This window comes from Mercenaria mercenaria, chromosome 18 (assembly GCF_021730395.1).
Source record: "Mercenaria mercenaria strain notata chromosome 18, MADL_Memer_1, whole genome shotgun sequence".
Lineage (NCBI taxonomy): Eukaryota > Metazoa > Mollusca > Bivalvia > Venerida > Veneridae > Mercenaria > Mercenaria mercenaria.
Window position 1 is genome coordinate 38,529,075 of NC_069378.1, and position 20,352 is coordinate 38,549,426.

General features: G+C 36.5%; 1 protein-coding gene across 3 annotated transcripts in view; it reads left to right on the plus strand.

The window, feature by feature from the left end:
* The first annotated feature begins 1,777 nt into the window (after positions 1-1,777).
* LOC123539137 (inversin-like) overlaps positions 1,778-20,352 on the plus strand; it is a 223,521-nt gene continuing 204,946 nt past the window's right edge. For 2 of the 3 annotated variants that reach the window (XM_045323631.2, XM_045323630.2), the window contains exon 1: positions 1,778-1,972. In XM_045323631.2, the coding sequence (XP_045179566.1) occupies positions 1,970-1,972 (3 nt within the window). In that variant the 5' untranslated portion in view covers positions 1,778-1,969. The remainder of the gene's footprint in view (positions 1,973-20,352) is intronic. The other variant, XM_045323629.2, reaches the window with a different exon arrangement.

The window sequence follows — 20,352 nt, forward strand, 5'->3', positions numbered from 1 at the left end:
ATCTTAATGAAGAAATTTGTGAGATTTGAAGAAACAACATCCATTCAAAGTTTTATTTTGCTTTTTCGAGACTTATTTGTAAATTATGATTAGCGGGCTCAAACGATTCTTCAGTTGTTACGTATCAAAAATGCCGAGCACTAGCAAACTGACTGAAAAGGCATTCTGTATACAATAATATATCAAATCAACCTAAATAAATTGCAAAGTTTTGCAAGATATGTCTAACCATTGAAGTTTCATTTTTAAGTATTTAAATTCATAATCTGAAAGTGTAGAGCATTGGTAAATATCCAAACGAACCTTAACAAGTTTTTACTTGGTCTTTTTTTCACGAAACAGTGTGAATCGTTCTGTATATTGAGTGCAGTTAAATGGTAATTTTGTTCCCATTTAAAAGATTTCTTTTTTCGCGTCGAGTTTTGGTTCACCAACTAATGTGAAATACACTCGATGACTGCTTCCTGGAAACTAACCAGTACTCGCACCGAAAGAAGGGACTGTTGGAGTCACGGTCAAAATCCGCTGACAGGATTCGACCCCGCGACCTCCGGTTTACGAGACATCTGTACAAAAATGAAAAAAGGTAAAATTTGTATCTCGATTCTACTCTATATAGTTTTGAACTAATTTGAATATAACTTAAGTAAGTCAGTTTATTCAGAGATTACTTGCAAACTTAAAAAAAAATAAAAAAAAAATATGTTAAAACATTATAGCAACCTGCCGAATATGAAATCGATTATCGAAAGTGCAAAGGCTATGCCACAAACTGCAATGTACCACAATATATTCAATTTGTGACTTTCATCGTACGTCAATTCAGTCGACTAAGTTCAAGAGATACTCAGAATACTGCGTGGAACAAACCTATCTCAGTATTGTTTCTATATATTTATACAGGAATATTTTAAAATATGGGGTACCGTGTGTAAAACTTTTCAATATTCAAACGCTGCATTCTTCGTGCGTAATCAGTATCCCGACCTATCCTATTTTTTTACATGACCCTCAATGTTTTATGGTCATTCTATTCTTTAAAAATTGTCAGTGATATTAGAAATTATTCGTATTCATTTTTTTTGACATAAAAATAATTTCCGTAAAGTCTCATTGAACAAAAAAGTATAAAAAATCCTGCCTTTTTACTACCTATTTTTTTAGGCATGTTACCGGACACAAAGAATTATTTAGGCTTTGGGAATGCACAGGTGAAACAAAAACTCTTTGAGGCCTTAGAGGAATTCCTTTCTTCGAAATATAACAACTTTTTGGACAAAACATGATTATAAAATAGTATATAATGATAACGATACAAAATATCGGGAACTAATTAGAAGGCTCGTCAAAACAACGCTATGTATAACGACTTCCTGTGTACAAGTTTACAAATTATATTTAGACGTTTTTGCAACCAGAAAGAACACGCAGTTTTAACCCATTCATCAAAGAAGTTCCTCGCGGGCATCATAAAGTTCAGTGTTTTCTTTTACTAAATTCTAAATATGTAGTAAGTTGATATCGACACGATATCATTCGTAATTATATTAGCCTTCCGTCCGTAAGTTTCCGGTGGTTTCCGTACAATCAGAATCGGCTATTTCCGTGGTTTGGGTCGGGCCGGGCTGGGCCGGGTTTTATTAATGACCGTGTTAAACATGTAATATGACGGGAACCAGACTACCTAAAACAGGTGCGTTATTAATATCACCAATGAAAACGATCAATAGCAATCTCGGTTAACTCAGTAAGCCAATTAAAAGTTCCCTTTTAACTGCTCCTTGGATACATTGCAAATATGGCGGCATGAAACAACAAAGTCAATGTCAAAAATTTTATCTTGTGTTTCAAGTATTTTTAGAATAACAAATCTTGACATATTGCAGAAACTTCGATCAATTTTAATTACATTGTGGTGGTGCTTGAGCGTTATCTTTCAGAACACTGTAACGAGCAGTACTGCGGCAAAATGGTATGTATGAAAATTTCGTGGGCGGCGCTGTCTGTGTCGGAGGAACAGTTGTTAAAGAAATATGTTACAAATGTTAAGAGAATAAAAGCTAAAAAGACAGTATGCTACAGTGAAAATAGTACAGAAGCGACGCAATTACATGTTGACCACCGCCAGCCTCTCTTGAGATACTGAGGGGGCTGGATTTGAGTTGGTAGGGAGTTCCAAAGTCGGATGGTCATCGGGAAGTAGGAGTTAGAAAAGTACTGAGTGTGACACGGGGATAAAGTAATTTCAGTTTCTAGTTGGATAAGATGAGATTGGTCGACTGCAACTGTCTGGGCCCATATTTTGTGAAACCACAGGCCCCATCTAGCGATATCCTTATGGTATAGCATTTATATAGTAAGAAAAAAGAAAAGGTAGGACACTTCCGAATACCCATATTCTCTTATTCATTAATATATGATCGATTTCAATAGAATAAAATTTAAACATTAGTTGAAAATATTAATTTTAACAAATATACAACAAAAAATGTTCAAATAAGTCCTATTATAGCTATAAAATCCATGTTTTACATTTTGAATCGAGTCCAACATTTGCTTTGCTCCGCTGTTTCCGGATCTACGGTGCGAATATCCTCAGCGATTTCATTGGTTAATAGGTATAGTTTGACAGATACCGGGAAAAATCGATATACCTCGGCTATATACCTTCATCATCATTACTTCAATAGAACTGAATGAAAAAATAGCGGCAAACAATAATAAACGAAAATGTCAATTCAGTTAGACGAACTAAGGAGCGCTGCTAAGCGTGGCCACAACATTATAATATCGGGCCAAGCCGGTACAGAATATAAATTTTTCAATTTATTTTCACGAAATTTTATACCTTCGATATCGAAGGTTTATTTTTGACCACCGCAATAAGGACTACAAATTCACTCCCTTGCAAACCGGATGTATACAAGCAGGGAAGATGTAGAAATCTGAAGTTCGTGGAAAATCGCTGATTTCTTTAAAAATACACTAGTGATAAAGGTTAAACTTATGCCGTAGGTTTATTACAGTAATATCAATTAATTAAGTGTATCGTTTGAACCGTCCGTTCTATATTAGCTTCGAACCAGATCTGGTGTTTCGGAAGTGTCCTACCTTTTCTTTTCTTACTATATAATGCTATACCATAAGGATACCGTTAGATGGGGCCTATGTGTGAAACTACCAGATAATGAGTTGAATGACCTCAGCTTCTGTATTGGGAGTGTGTTCCATTCTATACTGTATGGTTTTTAATATTTGGTTAATGCTACTGGTGTAACTGTAGTTGGACATGACTTTCCTGGCAGCTGACCTTTTCATTTTCAATTTTCAACTTTACTTGTGAGTGTTTTTTGCCATGGATGCCAGACGCTTGAACAGTATTCCAGCTGAGGATGAACATAGGTGTTGTAGGGCAAAAAAAAGGTCTGTTTCCGTCTCCCGACCAACCCTCTTTTTTTTTACCCCCGACCTTAACTTTTTATCGGGGATAATTTTCCGCAATTCCGTTTCATTTTAAACCTTTCGCGTCTGCCGCATTTTGATCCGAGAAAATTGAGAAAAACTCATTTGACCCGCACAGAATATGCTCTGTGCGTCGGCTTGACTCAGGAAAATTTTCTTTGATGCGTCTCGAGTTCAAAAGTTCTGCCACTTGTCAATCAAAATCCCACTGAATTTCTGTATTGTTCGCCGGCACAAGCAGAAGTATGGCAGTAGGCGGAGCATTGTATGTTAATTAGCTCCTGACATTGTGACAGATGTCAATCATGCCACACGCCGACTGACACGTGGTCATCTAGCAGTTTGTATAATTTAGTACAATAATGCCTAGTCATTTTCAGAGGTGTTTATTGATCAATGTGTAAAAGTTAATTGATAAACAATGCAGCCTTGGAAAGTTAGATTATCGTGCTTGTACCACTTGTTAATTAGTGGTATACAGCTTATGTTGTATTGTTGTATGTCTTGCCAACTTAAAATAAAAGTTACCTTATCTTATTACTGAATGGAACAACAAATTGGATAATTAAAATCATTGGGCCAATTCGTTTCACTCTACCGAGGGCACGCCGGTCACGTGGGCGGCAAGAAAAAAATCTCGCCGGTTTATTGATAAACGAACGTTTCGGTGTACGCCGGCCACGTGAGTTTCCATTTTATTATGATTTTCTCTTGGGGCATGTTCCAAATAAGTTAGCAAATAGTTCTTGCAGTATGTTTCTACATCTACTGGTACTATTACCCAAATTTTCAAATGTTTACCCGATTTATATAAAGTAAAATATATGATTTGCCACTCTGCCTATCTCGCAAGGCAGTGCCAGGAAGCCAAAGGAATGCCTAGCCGGTTGCACGCGGCGAAACGGTGTACGCCGCAAAAGTGAAACAAATTGGCCCATAATTTTGTGTGCTTGATATGATTATATGAGCCGGTCGGCCGTAACAATCTATAGCAAATTTATTATTATTGCTGAGGCTTTGTTTGGGCCAAAACAAATATAAATGCTTTAAATAAGCAGAAATTATAAGTATTGAATAGGTATGGTGAAATAGTGAATTTTAAAAACAGATATTTTATCAAGAATTTTAAATGTTTTCCGTATTCCACATTTGTCACCCATTTTCGCGACCGTGATTTTCAGGCATTTTTATCATTTTTAACAAGATTTTCTAGTACAATCTAAATAAAAAGCCAATAAAATGTCAGCATTTAAGAAAAATATGATAACTGTTGCAAAAGCAGCTCTTATTTTGAGGCATTTTTCGAGAATAAAAACATGCAAAAGCACCAAACCCCACCCACTTTTAGGCAGTGTGCAAAATAAGACAACTATTTAAAAGAATGAATTGCTTAAAAAAAATATGTAATGACTAATGTACTTGTTTTAGATAAAGTCTACATGGAAGTTGCATTTATAACAGTATAGCTTGACCCATGAAAAGCTGATCTTGACACTTGAACAGGGTTTCAGAAATCCCATGTCGGGAGCCAGGGGGCTACCAGAAAATTCTGCCTGGCTACTAAATTTTTTCAGAGCGTGCCCGCCGGGCTACCTAGAAACTTTGTATCGAGTAGCCCGGAAATCAATAATTTAGTCTTCAAATATAATTTTGATAGTTGTCTATAATCCCCTTGTTTATCAAGAGATACACGCCCAAGGCTTTAATTATTATCACCTACTGTCATAATCGGCAAACAATATTAACCGTTAAATCGTACCCGCAGGCAAATGTTTACAAAAACATGTGCACGAGTGATTTTAGACTGATCCAATAACACCAAAGTTGCTGATCGGTATAAAACAATATGCAAACCAGTCTTAAAATTACGTCATTTTAGTGCCACCTGCCAAAGTGTACTTTCGGTTTCGCTGACCTCAATATTTATCGAGCGATCAGAAAGAACAGATGTTTGATTTTGAGGCAGTTTAGTGCCTACACTGATTGTTTATGCTTTTCGATTTAAATACTTGCTTAACATGCATAAAAATCAACCCTGATTTAGCAAACTATAAGAAAGTATACAGAATTTTGGACAAACATAAATTCGGATAAGTGAATACACAGTGCCAAGAATCTGAGTGACGTTATATACGCAGTTCTAGTCCGTTTATTAAACCAGACAGATGTTTAGAATCAGACAGAATTATTATGTCAACTTTAAAACATTTTGAGATAAATGACAATTCATACAGCTCTAAGGAATTTGCAAGTTTATAAAAATTGATTTGCGTTCCCTTTATATTGCCATGTTGCAATAACTATCAGGAGTACTCCTGATAATATTTCTCAGTTTAAATACATGTACCGGTTTTATCTTTTAAAAGGAGAAAAAGGAGTAATGATAATTGCTATTTAAGAGAACAAAATTTATAACAATGTGCATTATTATTATTATTATTATACCAGATTTATATAGCGCCCTTTTCACGATCAATTTCACGTTCAAAGGTGCTTTACATAGTTCAAATGCAGCCACACAGGGCACATAATTCATCCTCTACTAGTACAGACACAGAGCGATCTGACCAGAGGGACAGAGTCAGACAAAGCCCCCACGACAGAGTGATCAGAAATCAGATACAGGCTTGTCTGGCTAACTTAGCCTAGCTCGTTGCGAATAGACAGCCTGGTTCTTTAATGTGCCCAGTGTATAGCACTGATACATGCAAGGATTGCCTGGGTTCCTGACAAGTACACCTCTAGTTGGGTGGGAAACACTGAAAAACGTTTCTGAAAATTCCTGAGTAGCTGCCGGGGATCGAACCCCCGACCTCAGGATTGGAAGGCAAGTGTGCAAACCACTGAGCTATCCGTCCACCACATATGGCTAAAATTATGAAACCTCTAATAATTTAATCAGTCCATCCACTGTAGTATAGAAGCACATAGTAAATAAACCGAAATGGCCATTGCCAAATAAACTTAAATGTCCGGGCTACCAGATTAAAATTTTGGTAGCCCAATGGGCTACCAATAAATTTGCAGATTTCTGAAACCCTGCACTTGAAAATCTGATTTTGACCCATGAAAGTTTAAGCTGAAGAGTCCATGACACTTGAGTTTCAGTACCTACAGAACGCTCTGACGCGATTCTAATTGGTTGGCAGTTATATCAAAGATGGCAGCGCCCGTGTTGCCTGCTTCATCAGGTTTGGGGCTTTGATTTGTTTGCATTAAAAAAGGGCTAAAAACTTACGATTCCAGATCACAAATTAGTTAATGACATATTTCACCAGTATCATGATTTACCTGGCCGGAGAATTTCAAGGCCTCAAAAGTTGGCATCCCAGGGCTCCCGCTAGTGGGCAACTTGAGCAAAATAGTCCATTTGGAACTTAAAACTTCGCTCAAAGCAAAATGCAAGTCGCCCGATTTTCTTTGATATCCGCACTCGCTAATTAACACTACACAGACTGTTGACAATTTGCACGGTGTCAAAATGAGTGTTGAATACACGAACACACGCCAATAGCATAATTTAAGCTCCACCTACTTCAGGTACTTGCGAGATTTTCCCCAAGAAGTGTGAAAGCGAATCAAATTATCCGATACACTACAGTTGATTGTGTTCAGCCAGTTAGCGCCGCGGTTACATCTTTGACACTTTGTGTTTAATTGTCAACATGTTCGAGTGCAAAAAACAATGCTTTATAAAGAAATTGCTGATTAACCATGCGATTAATTGGAATATTGTACACATTTTTTTGTTATCTATGGTAAAAGAACGACGTTAAATTGACTTCCATCGATGACTTCTTCTTCTCGTTCGCGATTCATCGATGAATTGATTTCAATATGTATTTCTAGTTTGCACAGTTTTCTTTCAGTTTTATTCGAGTGAGATACTGTTCACTGATGTAGTGACTCGGTGTTAATAATAAACACTTCCATCCTGCATTCATACAAAATAGTTATAACCAAATATTGGCAGGTTTGATTTACAGCATTGGATTGAATTTTTGAAAACAACTTTTTTCAGAATTTTGTAATGAAATAATAACCACTGTATGGGAAATGATTTAACTAAGAAAATGAATGGTCACATCAATGCTTTTTATCCAAAAACAAGAAAATTATAGCCACCTTTCGATTCACTCAACAGCATTGAGGTAGAAAAATTCTTCCCACTTCTCCAGGGATCATCCTACAAGACGATTTGAGCGATATGGTCGCTTTAAAGTCGGCCACTTCACCTAATTATTGCCTCCGGGCGAAATCCGAATTGCCGGGTTTTTCAGAGTGTTTAAATCTGTTTAGTTTAAGTTGTAAAACTTATGCATATTCTAGATTTATTTACCAATAAATCCATTGTCAACCCTGCCTACTCGCCTGTCAAACTTCAGCCAATGATAGCATTAATATCCCACTGTAGTTAATCAATAATATTGTAAGCCGCTGCCATTTGAAAATTTTCAAATCGGCGTGTAAAATGCTGATAAACTTAACGAGTGCAATGATCTTATGCATCAGTTGTATATTATTTCTTGATTTTATTAAAACTTACTTCAAAAATTATTTCAAATACGGCCAATTTCTGTAAATGAATTGCCCGGGCGCTGTGGATAAAAAATGAATCCGCAAACGTCTGAACTGCTGTACAAAATACTGTAAAAAGATCGCCAATATCTACAAGTTTGCCCTTACAGAAGAAAAAGGCCTGCTGCATACTCTTGCTGTGTACATACAGCGTATATGATGCGTACATGATGTGTACTGAAATCAAGGGCTTTAAATAGTACGCAGGATATACACTGCACATACACCGATAGTACATTTGTAGTACACTTTTGACATGCAAATGAGCTCTGCCGCGTACTACTTGCTGCATACATGCTGTGGACTACATAGTACACAGGATGTACGCTGGAGTAATTTAGTATGCGGGAAATAGTACGCAGCATGTACGCGGCACATACACTTTTCACATGCAAATGAGCCTGCGGTGTACTACGCCTGCGGTGTACTACCCCTGCGGCGTACATGCTGTGTACTCCTGCGGCGTACATGCTGTGTACTCCTGGCCCGAGTTCTGCGGCGTACATGCTGTGTACTCCTGCTTCATACATGCTGTGTACTCTTGTGGCGAAACTGCTGTGATAATGTAAATTCCTTACCCCACCAACTTTCGTATGCAAATGCTGATCATTTGGACAGAAAAAAACAGAAAAAAGGTAAGTGACATGCATCAATAAGTATTTACCCATACCAAAATAATGTAGATTGATCTTATCAAATAAATTAGTATGCTTTTCTTCATCCACTTTTCAATGAAATAGATCAATTTTTGTAGTATGTAATTTGGTAAACATTTGAAGAAAATGGCGTAACTGCATCAAGGGGAAACAACTTTAATGCAACTAAATATAAGTGTAATGATTTATTATAGACGATGTGTGCGTAGTATGTACTTATTTTGATTAAAATTCATCTGAGAACAATCTTGGACTGGAATTACGGTATATAAGCATTTATACACTTACGTCCGTAAAAAGTAGCGCACCAAAAAATTTTGGATTGATTTTTTCCAAAGGGGCGAGCGCAATTAGCCAAAAACTTTCTGAAAATATACGAGCGGCAAATCCGATGAACAACTTTTTAATTTAGTGAGGCCTTAATGAGTTAACATAATGAGCATTAAAGCCTTTATAAAACATGATAGAATGGTGTTTTGCTTGAGAGTATTCAAATAACAGTGAGAGCTATTAATTCTTCTCATTCGGGCGCTGTTGAGGCATTATCTTGGTAATTATTTCATGTATTACAAAATGTAATGCAAGGAAGTTCAAATAAGGCTTTTCAATTATCCAAGTTAGAAAGCTCCAGGATTAATTCAAAATGAAAAAGAATATATTTTTACACTGCATGCAAGGTGCAGCTCAGAAATCACTAAGATGTAAGCTTCACAAATGAACATTACAAATAGTTTGGCAAATTTTCATCGTTCAGAATACCGGTAATCTGAACTATTCTATGCTATTAAGATAAAAGTTACTCGGAAATCAAGTTCTTGCTTCCAAAAAAAAAAAAAATGTACAAATCCTCCCTGCATGAAGTGTACTTCAGACTTTTAGCTAAAAAAATTCAAAGTATAAACACCAAAAGATAATGAACAAGTCCCTCCCGCGTATATGAAGTTTACTTCAGACTTTAACTTATAAAAAAAACACTAAGTATAAATGCCAAAAGAAATTGTACAAGTCTTTCCCGTGTATATGAAGTGTAATGCACAAATTTCAAAGTATCTGCGGTGCACATGCAGTGTACTATTTTCTTGTACAAGTCCCTCCTGCGTACATGCAGTGTACTCCTTAAATTTTCGGAGTCTGTGCTGCGTACTTGAAGTGTACTAGTGACCTCCTGCGTACATGCTGTGTACTCGTCGAAATAGTACGCGGCATGTACGCGGCATGCGGTGTATGTAAAATGTACTCCTCTGGCGTACTACTGTGTTCGCGGCATATACACAGCAAATACGCAGCATGTACGCCACAGAGGCTTGCTTCTGTAAGGGTGGTATTATTTTCGAAAAGATTAATAAATAAATCAATTAAATGTATAAATCTGAACAAGATGATGCAAGAATTATTAAAGCACGAGAATCGAAACATGAATGAAAGTTTTCACGGCAGTTCGATCTTGCACCTGATAAATTTACGAAAATTTAAAGGCGACTTTTTCATAGCTCAGTTTGTACTTTATTTAGAAATTCATGATAATAATAATGCAATATTCAATTTCCTTAGATAATTACTGTTTATAAGTTATAGCAAGACCCATAGAAATTGGATATATAGATGGGAAACTGAATACTATGCCAAAACTTCTCCTTAAATTCCTTGATTCTCCCGAAATTCTGTGAATGGAGAAGTCACTTCTCCCTAGGATGCTCCCTGTTCTCCCTAAAGTCTCCCCAGCTTGAGGGAAAAGTGACTTCTTCCAAAAAATTGGACCTAGCTAGACCCCTTCATCCGCTGTTTCATCTAAATTTTTTGATGTTTGTATGAGTGAATAGTGTCAAAAATAATCTGTTTCATATTATATTTTGCATCATGTTATGTTTTAATACTAAGTCTCTTGTTCAGTTTCATTAACATGTGGGACTGCATGTTTTAATATTAAAATGGCAGGGCCATAGTATCCAGTATTTTCAATGGCTAATTTTTAGCTCACCTGAGCTAAAGGCTCATGGCGAGCTTTTGTGACCGCTCAATGTCCATCGTGCGGTGTGCATCCTGCGTCCGTAAACAATTTCTAAAAAAATCTTCTTCTTGTAAACCACTGGGCAGAATTACACAAAACTTCACAGGAATGATCCTTGGGTGGCTCCCTTCCAAAATTGTTCAAAGAATGGAATTCCATGTAGAACTCTGGTTGCCATGGCAACTTTAAAAGTCTTCTTGTCCTAAACTGCAAGGCTTAGAGTCTTGATATTTGGCATGTGACATCATCTAATGGTTCTCTATAAAGATTGTTCAATTTGTGCCTCTAGGGTGAAAAGAGGCCCTGCCCCAGGGGTCTCAAGTTTTACATAGACTTATAGAGGAAAAAACTTTAAAAAGCTTCTTGTCTAAAACCACAAAACCTAGGCCTTTGATATTTGGTATGTGGCATTGCCTTATCGTCCTCTACCAAAATTGTTCAAATTATAACCCTGGGGTGAAAAGAGGCCCAGCCCCGGGGGTCTCAAGTTTTACATAGACTTATATAGGAAAAAAATTTAAAAATCTTCTTGCCTTAAACTGCAAAGCCTAGGCTTTTGATATTTGGTGTGTTGCATTGCCTTGTGGTCCTCTACCAAAATTGTTCAAATTATGCCCCTGGGCTGAAAAAGGCCCTGCCCTGGGGGTCCCAAATTTAACATAGACTTACATGTGTATGTAGGGCAGGGTTCGAATTTAGCCAGATTTTCTACTTGCAGTTTTTCGCAAGTGGTATTTTTTTTAACTTGCTAAATGAAAAAACAACTTGCATTTTCCGCGACTTGTCACTTTATTAGAACATTAACACAAACATCCACGTGACGAGTCCAGCCAATCGTATTTGCACTATATAAATAGCTAAGCTTATTATAGATTACCAAAAAACCCACCGGATGCAGTAAACGTCATCAAAATTTGCGCAGGTACTTGTCAGCAGTTGAAAAGACATGCGCACAGTACAGTATCGAGTGTAAACTTCCGTTTACGATGAAAGATGAAAGAGTGCTCCGAAATTTGTTCTGCAAATGGCAATGCGCTGCAATGACTGCGAGTTGTTAAAGAAAGAACAGTGTAAGATCAAGACGGCTGTTAGAAATGCACATTATTCAGCCAAAAATTTTTACTCGCAAAAAAATGCTGGTGTCTGAAATCTCACCTCGCAGTTTGAAATTTGCACTCGCATTTCGCGAGTATGCGAGCTTAAATTTGAACCCTGTAGGGAGAAAAAAAAATCTTCTTGTGTGAAAGTTCAAGGCCTAGGCCTTTGATATTTGATATGTAGCATTGCCTAGTGGATTTCTAACAACTTCAAGACTGTTCAAATTATTCCCCAGGGGTGACTTGTTATATGAGTTATATAGGAATAAATACTTAAAAAATTATCAGATCATATTTCCTAGACTGTTTAATTATAATTACCTGATGACCACAAGCGATTAGGGGTCACTTGACTGTGACCTTGACCTACTGACCTACTTTCTTGATTTTTAGCTTCGAGCTCAAAGGTGAGCTTTAGTGATCGCCCTGTGTCCGTCGTCCATCCGTCCATCCGTCATCAACAATTTGACTGTTAACACTCTAGAGGTCACAATTTTGGCCCAAACTTAATGAAACTTGGTCAGAATGTTACCCTCAATAAAATCTTGGACGAGTTCGATTTTGGGTCATCTGGGGTCATAAACTAGGTCACCAAGTCAAATCAAAGGAAAAGCTTGTTAGCACTCTAGAGGTCACAATTTTGGCCCAATCTTAATGAAACTTGTTCAGAATGTTACCCTCAATAAAATCTTGGACGAGTTCGAGTTTGGGTCATCTGGGGTCAAAAACTAGGTCACCAGGTCAAATTGAAGGAAAAGCTTGTTAACACTATAGAGGTCACATTTTTGGTCCAATCTTAATGAAACTTGGTCAGAATGTTACCTTCAATAAAATCTTGGACGAGTTTGATATTGGGTCATCTGGGATCAAAAACCAGGTCACCAGGTCAAATCAAAGGAAAAGCTTGTTAAAACTCTAGAGGTCACAATTTGGGCCCAATCTTAATGAAACTTGGTCAGAATGTTACCCTCAATAAAGTCTTAGACAAGTTCGATATTGGGTCATCCAGGGTCAAAAACTAGGTCACCAGGTCAAATCAAAGGAAAAGCTTGTTAACACTGTAGAGGCCAGATTTATGTCTGTATCTTCATGAAACTTGGTCAGAATGTTAATTTTCATGATCTCAAGATCCAGTTTGAATCTGGGTCATGTAGGATCAAAAACTAGGTCACCAGGTCAAATCAAAGGAAAAGCTAGCTTAGAGGCCACATTTATGATTATATCTTAATGAAACTTGGTCAGAATATTAACCTTGATGATCTATAAGTCAGATTCAAATCTGGGTCAGGTGGGTCAAAAACTAGGTCACTAGGTCAAATATAAGGAAAAGCTTGTTAACACTCTAGAGGCCACATTTATGACTGTATCTTCACAAAACTTAGTCAGAATGTTCACTCTAGAGGCCACATTTATGACTGTATCTTCACGAAACTTAGTCAGAATGTTAATCTTGGTAATCTTTAGGTCAAGTTTGAATCTGGGTCATGTCTGGTCAAAAGCTAGGTCACTGGGTCAAATCGAAGGAAAGGCTACATACGTATTTAACACTTAAGAGGCCACATCTATATGAAACCATAACCATATCTTAATGAAACTTGGTCAGAATGTTAATCTTGATGATCTTTAGGTCATTAGGTCAGGTGAGTGATACAGGGCCTTCATGGCCCTCTTGTTAAGATACAGCCTTGAAATTTTGATGACATGTGCAGTTTTGCACACCGAACTTAAGACTGATTTTCAGTGACCATGAATATGACCTAGTTTCTAATGTTTTAGCATCAGTGTGCTATTTAAAACATGTGGCTCATATTACTCAGGTGAGCGATTCAGGGTCATCATGACCCTCTTGTTAAGAGGCAGGATCAATGTCGAGAGTCAGTATTTGGGGAGAAAACTAGCTTCAAACAATTATTTTTGCATTTTTAGCTCACCTGTCACGAAGTGACAAGGTGAGCTTTTGTGATCGCGCAGTGTCCGTCGTCCATGCGTGCGTGTGTCCGTCCGTGCGTAAACTATTCCTTGTGACATCTCTAGAGGTCACATTTTTCATGGGATCTTTATGAAAATGGGTCAGAATGTTCAGCTTGGTAAATTCTAGGTCAGGTTCGAAACTGGGTCACGTGCCTTCAAAAACTAGGTCAGTAGGTCTAAAAATAGAAAAACTTGTGTCCTCTCTAGAGGCCATAATTTTCAATGGATCTTCATGAAAATTGGTCAGAATGTTCACCTTGATGATATTTAGGTCAAGTTCGGAACTGGGTCACATGCCTTCAAAAACTAGGTCAGTAGGTCTAAAAATAGAAAAACCTTGTGACTTCTCTAGAGGCCATATATTTCACAAGATCTTCATGAAGGTTGGTCAGAACATTCACCTTGATGATATCTAGGTCAAGTTCGAAACTGGGTCACGTGCCTTGAAAAACTAGGTCAGAAGGTCAAATAATAGAAAAACCTTGTGACCTCTCTAAAGGCCATATTTTTCATGGGATCTGTATGAAAGTTGGTCTGAATGATTATCTTGATGATATCTAGGTCAAGTTTGAAACTGGGTCACATGCCATCAAAAACTAGGTCAGTAGGTCAAATAATAGAAAAACCTTGTGAACTCTCTAAAGGCCATATTTTTCAATGGATCTTCATGAAAGTTTGTCTGAATGTTCATCTTGATGATATCTAGGTCAAGTTCGAAACAGGGTCATGTGCGGTCAAAAACTAGGTCAGTATGTCTAAAAATAGAAAAACATTGCGACCTCTTTAGAGGCCATACTTGTGAATGGATCTCCATAAAAATTGGTCAGAATGTTCATCTTGATGATATCTAGGTCAAGTTCGAAAGTGGGTCACGTGCCATTAAAAAGTAGGTCAGTAGGTCAAATAATGAAAAAACGTTGTGACCTCTCTAGAGGCCATATTTTTCATGGGATCTGTATGAAAGTTGGTCTGAATGTTTATCTTGATGATATCTAGGTCAAGTTTGAAACTAGGTCAACTGCGATCAAAAACTAGGTCAGTAGGTCTTGAAATAGAAAAACCTTGTGACCTCTCTAGAGGCCATACCCTTGAATGGATCTTTATGAAAATTGGTCAGAATGTTCACCTTGATGATATCTAGGTCAAGTTTGAAACTGGGTCACGTGTCTTTAAAAACTAGGTCAATAGGTCAAATAATAGAAAAACCTTGTGACCTCTCTAGAGACCACATTTTTCAATGGATCTTCATGAAAATTGGTCAGAATTTTTAACTTGATAATATCTAAGTCAAGTTCAAAACTGGGTCACATGAGCTCAAAAACTAGGTCACTATGTCAAATAATAGAAAAAATGATGTCATACTCAAAACTGGGTCATGTGGGAAGAGGTGAGCAATTCAGGACAATCATTGTCCTCTTGTTGGATAATGGATTCATTAAATTTAAACCACTACACACATCTCTGGAAACTAATTCTAAGTTTAAAGTTCTTGTAATATATGAAAATTTGAAAACACAGATGAACTTCTTTCAAAATCATGTAAGAGATATATATCTGCTTTTATTTCAAAATATTATAGGTATACAAGTACATGTACAAAGAAGTATTTGACTGTTTATATTTTAAAGAACATGTATGCAATATTAATCTATTTCTAATTTAAAAGAAACTGTGAAATCATATAATTTCGTTGGCACGAAATTTCATGGTTTTGGCCAGATTGGCTGTTTCGTGGGGACGTAAATTCGTGGATTTTCAATTTTTGAAATTTTTTTTCGTCATTTCCACAGGAATGGATCTAGTATATCATTTTACTCTAACATGTGAAACCTACACATGTCAAATAGCGCTACCATGGTTACCGAATTTACAATCTGCACCACAGGAGATTAGCGAGTGATCTTGTACCAATTAACGACCGCATTATCTATAATTGTACAACCCCTTATTTGCAAAACTTAACGAAACTGTGAAATATTCAATAAGAAAAGTTGGCGCCAATTACAAAGTGTCAAAACCGTAGCACTTGGGATATAGTCTTGCACAGTATATTCATAATCGAAACAAATATAAAGTTCATCACATTGATAATTTGATTGGGTTTCAAACAAGAACTAGTTTTTGTATTGCAAATTAATGAAAATCTATATCTGTTACAGATTTACTTATTTTATGTTGCTAAAAATGTGTTTTTGCACACGATTGATAAAATATAAATGGTTTAGACAGCAGTTTGGTTGGCATGTGAGGCTACGTCAAACTTCTATTTTTATGCCCCCGGCATCTACTGATGCGGGAGGCATATAGTGATTGTCCTGTTCGTCCGTCCGTCCGTAGGAGGTTAACCAAATGGGACCGTTTCGTCTAGCATCAATACCCCTTACTAGAATGACTTGATACTAATGCAGATGTAACCTGTGACCATTCCTCATCTTCAGACATCACCTGACCTCAGTTTGACTTTGATCTTGACCTCATTTTGGACTTAGGTTGCTTTATATGGGCCATCTCCTGGTTAACCAAATGGGACCGTTTTGTCTAGCATCAATACTGCTTACAAGAATGAATTGATACTTAAATACAGATGTAACCTGTGACCATTCCTCATCTTCAAACATCACCTGACCTCAGTTTGACCTTGACCTTGACCTCGTTTTGGACTTAGGTTGCTTTGTATCGACAAGGATGCCACTGGGGGCATCAAGCGTTTATTGAACGCAGCTCCTTGTTAGTATCTACTTTTACTTTGATGATCATGTTATAAACAATCAGTGGGTAAATGTCTGAATGAAATAATCGGTTTTATTCCGACGCATACCTATGTTTATCGTTGATGGAGCCTTCATAAACTACACGAAAGATGCTGGTCAGTACTGCCGCATCATCTGCATGCACACAACTACGGACCAGATTGGACGGCTATGGTGTCTTTTTGGCGACATTGAGTACAATTTACATTATTGTGGGCATAATTTGTTCGTTGGGACTTAATTTATTGGTTGAGCTGAACCATGAAATCCACGAAAATTAATCCCCCACGGATAATTATAATATCACAGTAGTAAAATTTTAGTTCAATGCCTATCATTTCTGTTAAAAAGGGGCTATAACGACAGCAACAACTTTCAGAATAACTAAAAAAATGTTTTTCCTACCTACTTACCCTCTTTTTTTTTTTTGACAGGTGACTGGAAATGGACCTATTTTCTTTTTTGGCCTAGGCAGCATTTTTGACCTTTTTATTGTCCGTTTTGACATTTTGTTGTGTAAAGCGAAGAGTCGAAGTTGCTTTGGAAGTAATATTGTCAATGTATTTAATAGTCCATTTTAAAGCTTTGGAGATGGTTATGCCTAAGTATTTATGTTTTAAACTCTTATGTTATGAAGTTTGTAGGGGTAAACTACAGGATTTTTCTTTCTAAAGATTCTAAGGATTTCACATTTGTCAGGATTGAACTCCATGGACCATGTCATCTCCCAGGTTTCTAAGCTAGTGAGATCAACTGAAATGGAGTCAGGGTTGCGCCTAATTATAATTATAATTTAGTTAATTATGATTAATTAACAAATTTGAAATAATTGAAAGTAATTATTAATTGAGACAAAAGTCAAGTAAAGCAATTGTAATTAATTTATTTCTGACTCAGATTTGACCAATTATTGTCAATTAAATTTAATAACGCTTAATTATTGTGCCTCATCTATTAGTGCTCAGGTGAAATTTCACACTTATATAAAGTAGTCATAGGTTACAACTGTTGTGCTAAATAACAACGAGTCAACACCTTTTGTATTCTTTATATTATATTCTTTCTTGTATTGATAAAAATAATGTATCTGAAGAGTGGTTTCTGAGTGATTTTAGTAGTGTCACTTCATATACACAGGCCATCTTGTAGGAAACACATTATTAGTCTGGTTTGCTTAGGCACACCATGAACTTGGCTGCATTGAAACATTTTATTTTGCTGAAAGATAAAATTGGAAATTTTAAGGTAGGATTTGATGAAAATTAATTACTTGTCCTGAATAATTGTAATTAGTTAATTATTTTATAAAATAATTAGGCACAACCCTACTGACTGGTGTATACACTTCTATGACATCCCTTATGTAAGCAGGGGACTGATTGTATTGTGCCTTAAAGGTGTGGTTCAGAACCTTGTACTGCACCCTGTATTTCACTGGCAATCAATGGAGCTCCTTCAGAACCGGTGTTATATGATTGCGATGGGGAGTCCTAGTGATATATTAAACGAGAGCTGTTCTGCACATGTTGCAACTTGTCAAGTGTGCTGTTTGGAATACCACTTAACAAGGCATTACACAGAGCTCCAGATAAGCTTTTGGTGCAATTGGGTATTTACCCATCACTTTGTGTCTGAATTGGGTATTGGAAATCTGAATTGGGTAAAAATAATATCATTTCCCACCCTTTTCAGAAGTAATTGGGTATTTGCTAAAACCAATTGGTATTTGCTAAAACCAATTGGGTATTTAATCTGGCACAAACAATTGAGTATTTTTTTCTTATGGCTTCAATAAAATTGTGTACGCTTACAATATACATGGTATCAAACAGATTTGACTAACTACATAAAAGTACTTTAATGGCACCCTTCAATGTTTAATACAAAAATATATTTAAAATTGTAATGAAATGTGATTAATTATATGTAAAACAGTAGTCTCTTTTTAAAATTGTTTTAACATACCTGTAAGCTGTGTTAACATGTGTATTTTTATTCATAGTACCAAAGATACTTTTTTCTCCAATTATTTAATGTTTTCTGAGATACTTTTGTTCCATCCTTAATGCAATATATATATTGAAGATCAATTCATCCACAATACATGCAATATCCCAAAAGATGTGTTCACAGCAATATCCGTTCTCCCATAAGATGTTGTCCAGTATCAATGAAACTACATCGTCACAAACATAACTGTTTTTGTTGAACAGCAAAATATCCCACTAATTCGTTTGTTTGCGCTGCAAAAACAATGTTTTTTCTGCGATCTCTTTTACATTTTTTTGGCATAAAAATTGTTTACAAAGCCTCCAAATAACACCGATCAGCCGACTGAATGGTCCTATAATTTTTCCTATAAATAGCAACCTGTTCTGCGGTAACGTATAACCAGTCAGTTGTCTAGCGTTAAAGTCTCGTACCCATTCTATAATAAGGAAAATGCGATGCGCAAGCGATTTTTTATGAATTGGGTATTAGGAATTTTAATTGCGTTTCAGTACGCACACTGTAAGAATTCATTTGGGTTTTCTGCAACTTTAATTGCGTAAATACGCAAATATGCAGCTTATCTGGAGCTCTGATTACAGTAGTCTAACCGTGAGGTAACCATTGTATAAACAAGGGTCTTTGTGGCATCACTGGTGAACTTTATCACATATCATATCAACAGATTATCTCTAAATCTAAGGATATCTTAATGCATTGATTTTCCAATTTCTTTCTAAAACATGTTTTTGTTGTAAAAAATACAGGAGTGCCAGGTCAAGAATCGTCACAAATAGGTGTGTTATGATTATCTACAAATCTATAGTTAACACATCAATCAGTAGTTTCTTTTGTTCTTGCAGTTTTCAAACAGTAATAGATTACTCCATGTGCTTTGATTTTACATGCTCTTTGTTCCTGGACTTTGTAATGCAAAATATGATAGTAGTGGCTGTATGTAGGATTATTTTTTAGCTCGACTATTCGAAGAATAAGTAGAGCTATCCTACTCACCACGGCGTCGGCGTCGGCGTCGGCGTCACACCCTGGTTAAGTTTTTCGTACCAGTCCACATTTTGACAAAGTCTTTTGAGATAAAGCTTTGAAACTTTCAACACTTGTTTACCATCACCATGTCCAGTTATAGGCAAGAGTACATAACTCTGTCAAGCATTTTGACTGAATTATGGCCCCTTTTGACTTAGAAATCTTGGTTAAGTTTTTCGTACCAGTTCATATTTTGACAAAGTCTTTTGAGAAAAAGCTTTGAAACTTTCAACACTTGTTTACCATCACCATGTCCAGTTGTTGGCAAGAGTACATAACTCCATCAAGCATTTTGGTTGAATTATGGCCCCTTTTTGACTTAGAAATCTTGGTTAAGTTTTTCGTACCAGTCCACATTTTGACAAAGTCTTTTGAGATAAAGCTTTGAAACTTTCAACACTTGTTTACCATCACAATGTCCAGTTGTAGGCAAGAGTACATAACTCCATCAAGCATTTTGACTGAATTATGGCCCCTTTTGACTTAGAAATCTTGGTTAAGTTTTTCGTACCAGTTTATATTTTGTGTAAAGTGTTTGACATATGGCTTTGAAACTTTTATATCTTGTTCAGTATAATAGTCTCTATCAATAGGCAAGAGTACGTAACTCTCTCGTCTTTTTTGGCTGAATTATGGCCCTTTTTGAACTTGGAAATTGGTTTTGTTTTATATATGTCCATGTTTTGTCAAGACTATTTGACATTTTGGCTTTTAAACTTTAAACACTTGTTTATCATTATGATTTCCATCTGTAGGCAAGAGTACATAACTCTGACAACTATTTTGACTGAATT